The following is a 4904-nucleotide window of genomic DNA, read 5'->3' on the forward strand; positions in this document are numbered from 1 at the left end:
CAAGCCCGACGTGCTGATCCTCGGCAAGGCCCTGTCCGGTGGTATGTACCCCGTGTCGGCCGTCCTCACCAGCCACGAGGTCATGAACACCATTACTCCCGGCACCCATGGGTCCACTTACGGCGGTAACCCGCTGGCCTCGGCCGTGGCCACCGCCGCCCTCAAGGTCCTCGTCGATGAGAACCTGGCCGAGAACTCCGCCCGCATGGGTGAGAAGCTGCGCGCCGGTCTGCGTGGCTTCGAGTCCACCGGCCTGGTGGCCGACGTCCGTGGCCGGGGCCTGCTCAATGCCCTGCAGATCAAGCCCAAGGGCGACGTCGACGCCTGGGAGATCTGCCTGCGCCTGCGCGACCGCGGTCTCCTGGCCAAGCCGACTCACAACAACACCATCCGCTTTGCCCCGCCTCTGGTCATCAACGACCAGCAGATGGACGAGTGCATCAACATCATCGGTGACGTCCTGCACACCGTCTAAAGCGGCGCCAAGGAGGCCGCGCGTGTGCGCGCGTGCGTCCACAGGCCAGGGAAGCCGGGCCATGGTATAAACACGTGTGTGGATGTCCCCCCTCCCTGCCCCCCCCCCCCCCTCCCCATCTCCCTCTTCCTCCCCCTCCCCTTCCTCGCCGCGTGTTCGGGAGAGAGGGGCACTCTGAGGGCCGAGCCTGCCGCCACTCTTTCCCCCGCGGGCTCCCCTGCTCTCATTTCCTTCGCTCTTGACAGCATCCCGAGGAGGGCCGCGCCCTGGCCATGTCGCATGGCTGCGCCTACATCATCCCGTCCGCGTGCGCGCATGTTCCTGCGTTTCTTCCCGGACCAATACATCCATCCTCTTCCGCTGTTTGCTTTTTTTTGGCTGTGGGTGTCTGTGGCCGCGCCTCTTGCAAGTGGGCGTTGCGCCCATTCTTTTTACTCCCGCCCCCGCCCGCCGCTCTCGCCATCCCTCCATTGTGCCGTGTTCTTCCCGAGCAGGGGGGGGGGGAGGTGGGCTCCTTCTTCAAGACCCGGCCTTCGTCCCCCGTGTCGATGCGCCCCCTCGATATTTGCTTGCTCCTTTCTTTCCTCCTCCCCCTCCCTCTCTCCCGCCCTCCCGGCATCCATGCCCCCCCACACGCACTCCTGGCCTGCTCTCTGATGTCTGATGTGTATTCATCTCCCCTCTTCAGGTAGCGGGGAGACGCCGGTTCACTGTAGCGACTCCCGGAAGAAAGTGGTCACATAGGCTTCGTATGCCTCCGGAGCGGCCACTGCCAGGACCGGATGCTCGGTGCAGTGACCGCGCACCTTGGTCACCGTGTGATCGGATGCTCGGCTGCGTGTTCCACCGCCCCCGCCGCCGGTGACATACGACAGCAGGGACCGGCCGAGGCCCACCAAAAATGACGGCTCGCCCGGGGCCTCACCCGCGCCGGTGGGTGCTTCCCCTCCCACCGGCCCGGGGCCTGGGTGTTTCTGCCCCGGTGAGGGGGCGGCCTCCATTGTGCGGTCCGGCCCCTCGGCGGCCGGATCGCTGCCTGCCATGCTGCCAGCCGCGGAGGACCCCTGGTCATGGCCGCTCCCCGGGCCGGGCGGCGAGGCGGTACTGCCGCCGGGTCCAGCCTGGCCCCCCCCACGGCCCGACGACGCGGCGGCCACCTGGAAGATGTGCGCCGGGGTCACCTCCGGCCGGAGGGCGTGGCGCTGGTCGACATTGTCCGGATCGAACCAGGAGAAGTCCCGCGGGTCCATGTCCAGCCGGAAGGTGGTCGTGTCGAGCGGCTGCGTGGCGGGGATGACAACCGGCCCGGTTCCCGGGGCCGACTCCACGCTGCGTGGCTGCTTGGTGGCCGTCGCCATGGCCGGCTTCTCCCCCGGGGGGACTCCCTTCGGCCGCGGGCGTTGTTGGGCATCCTCCACGCGGCTGGCATCGGCCCCGATGCCACCGGAGAGGGCATCCGGCGGGCTGGGGTCGGCGCGCGCCGCGAGGAGATCATGCTCGGCGCGGGCCCACGCATGCTCGGCAGCCGTCATGGACGATCCATAGGCCGCGGCATCGATGGTGGAGATGTACCACTCGCGCACGCGGAAGCCGGCGATGCGCCCGGTACTGGCGAGGAGGCGCCCCTGTCGGACCGGCACCACCTCATCGTCAATGGAGTGTGCCACGGCCAGCTGCCGGTCCAATAGAGCACCGGCCAGCCCCGGGGCCGAGGGCTCCGGCAGCGACCACACATATTGCCCGGTGCTGCTCCGGAGGACGACCAGCCCCGGCGAGGACCCGGTCGAGTCCCGGCGATGGAGCTGCCGCGCATGGTCCAGGTCCACGGCGTTGCCATCGGCCCGGGTGGAAATCCCAGGGATGCGAAGCTGCCAGCCGGGCGGCATGCTCGGCCGGGCCGCCGGGCCGCCGGCCGAGGGCAGCTCGGCGGTCACGCGCACCTGCTGCCCGGGCACCGGTGCGGTCGGCATGGCCGGGTCGCCGCCGCCGCCGCCGCCGCCGGGTCCCGGCCCGGCCGAGTTCAAGGGCAGGCTGCCGAACATCTCATCCGCCGGACGTGCCCAATTCAAGTCCACCTGGCGGCGCACGCCGCGCACAATGTCCCTGGCATAGGCCCAGCTGAGGCCGATGAAGAAGCCGCCCGACACATTGCCCACGTTGAAGGCCGTTCGCAGGACATTCCGCGGGCTGAACACCCCGGAGTCCATGAATACCGCGCGGATTTGGGGCATCTTACCCATGGCGATGGCCACGGTGGACGCGCCGGCCGACACGCCCCAGAGGCCGATGTGCTCCGGGCGAATGCCCCGCTCGCGGACCAGGTAGTCCACGGCTCCAACATGGTCCAGGTACTCCGAGGCGCCCCAGTGGAAGTGCCGCTTGGACCCGCGCAGGCGCCCGCTGGTGCCCATGTTCCGCGCGTCGACCAGCAGCACGCTGAAGCCGGCCCGCCACAGGAGGAAGGCCGGCTGCAGGACGCTCGGGGTCCGCCGGGACGAGGCGAACCCATGCTGCATGATGATCACCCGCTCCATGCCGTCCGGGAAGGCGGCCTGTGTCCGGGCGGCCTCGGCCACCGTGGCCGTCATGTATGTTTGGTTGCTGGCCTGGATCCAGTTGCCGGGGCCCGGGGCACCGGCCTGGTCGGGCCCCCCGGGCACTGTGACCTCCTGGCAGCCATCCTCCAGGCGACAGGGCACCGAGGCCGGCTCATGCACGTACTGCCATCCGCCCGGGCCGTAGCGCCAGACATAGGACCAGGTCTCGCTGCTCTCGAGGTTTTCCTCCTCCTCCATCTCATACTCGTATTCGTAGTAATAGTAGATATACTCATCGCCGCCGTCGTCGTCGTCGTCGTCGTCATCATCATCTTCAAGATCATACTCCTCTTCGTATTCCGCGTCCTCGTCATCGTAGTCATCGTCATCGTAGTCCTCGTCATCGTAATCCTCGTCCTCGTCCTCGTCGAAGTCGTCGTCCTCGTCGAAGTCGTCGTCCTCGTCGAAGTCGTCGTCCTCGTCATCGAAATCCTCGTCGAACTCCTTGTCGAACTCCTCGTCAAACTTGTCGAACTCCTTGTCGAATTCATCCTCAATGTCCAGGAAGAAGGGGTCCACCTTGCGAGGTTCACTCTGCGGCGCCGCCGCGCTGGGGAGGGCCCCTCCACCAGGGGAAGACTCCAGCGGCTCGGATTTGACACTTGGCCGGGGCGGCAGCCCTGTCGTCGATTCCTCTGCACCTGGGGAGATGGCCCCGGATTCGCCCGCAGGGGCAGCAACCGCCCCGGAGCCGGCTTCCGCCACACTCCCATTCTTGGGCTTCTCCTCGTCCACAATCTCCCGTGAGGTGGGCAAGTCAGCTGCCGAGCTCCCGGCTCCGGGAGCCGCCTGCCCCAGCGGGTCGCGGTGCATGCTGCCATTTGATTGGTCAAGGGGCTCGGCGGCACTCCCTTGGGCGGCCCTCTCTGGCTCAGTGGGCGCCGGGGCCTGCGTGGCGGCCGCCGTCGGGGCCTGTGTGGCGGCCGCCGTCGGGGCCTGTGTGGCCTCTACTGTCGGGGCCTGCGTGGCCTCTACTGTCGGGGCCTGCGTGGCCTCTACTGTCGGGGCCTGCGTGGCTGCCGGCGTGGGGATGGCAGTTGGTGCCTGCGTCGCCAAGGGTTCAGCAGGTGTCCTCGGGGTCGGGCGCAATGGGCGCCGAGGGCCGGAGGGAGGCGAGTCACGGCCCCGGCGCCAGCGACCGCGACTCGTCAGAGGCCCCTCCACGGTGGCCCAAGTGTCGGCGCCAGAATCAACCTTGGCCGAGGCACCCTCCTGGCGAAGCAGCCACTCGGGCAGCGGCACTCGCGCCGGGCCGGAGGACTGTCGCACGTCCGAGCGTCTCCGGTCCGGGGCCTGGGAGGCCGGCTGCTCCGGGCCCCGGGCCTGGACAAGCATTTCGTGGACCGATGCATCGACCGTGACCACGCGCCGGCGAGGATGGGCGTGGGGCTTGCCGTCAGCCGGGCCGGCCTCCGGGCGCCAGCGCCGGCGCAGGACCATTCCCTCGGTGGCCGCGCCGCGCTTCGACCGCTGGGCCTCGGTGGGGGCCGCCTCATGGCGCCTGGCGTGGCTGCTTTCGCGCAGGATGTCCCGCTCGGCGAAGCCCGGCGCGCGAATGTACCACGCGCGGATCTCGATCAAGTCCTCCGCCGTGGGGAAGGACACGGTCTCAATGCGTGCCGACCGGGGGAATTGATACGGCTGCAGGGCGGAAACCCGGTCGTAGCGCGTGCAGCCGCTGTCTTCCAGTCGGTAGGAGGTCGGCTCATTCAGCGGGTAGACATTGTGCCGGGCCCAGGTGAAGACCCCGGCGGCTGGGGCACCGGTGGCATAAGGTCAGTTGGCAGGCTCGGTGGTCGGGCATCGGGGCGGGGCGAGGGGGCGAGGGGGGG

At 69.1% G+C, this 4904-nt stretch overlaps 2 protein-coding genes across 2 annotated transcripts in view; one reads left to right on the top strand and one right to left on the bottom strand.

Annotated features, from left to right (window-relative positions):
- H696_04347 (ornithine aminotransferase, mitochondrial) overlaps positions 1-475 on the top strand; it is a gene marked incomplete at both ends in the record, with an annotated part of 1889 nt that extends 1414 nt beyond the window's left edge. Inside the window, one exon of the mRNA XM_009498223.1 lies at positions 5-475. Within this exon, the coding sequence (XP_009496498.1) occupies positions 5-475 (471 nt within the window). The remainder of the gene's footprint in view (positions 1-4) is intronic.
- Positions 476-1182: 707 nt separating this feature from the next.
- Positions 1183-4826, bottom strand: H696_04348 (hypothetical protein; the record flags this gene model as incomplete). Its single annotated transcript, XM_009498224.1, has 1 exon — positions 1183-4826. A coding segment is annotated over one exon (3644 nt), but the record flags the coding sequence as incomplete, so codon positions are not given.
- Positions 4827-4904: the final 78 nt, after the last annotated feature.

The sequence above is a fragment of the Fonticula alba genome (assembly GCF_000388065.1).
Source record: "Fonticula alba strain ATCC 38817 unplaced genomic scaffold supercont2.7, whole genome shotgun sequence".
Taxonomy (NCBI): Eukaryota; order Rotosphaerida; family Fonticulaceae; genus Fonticula; species Fonticula alba.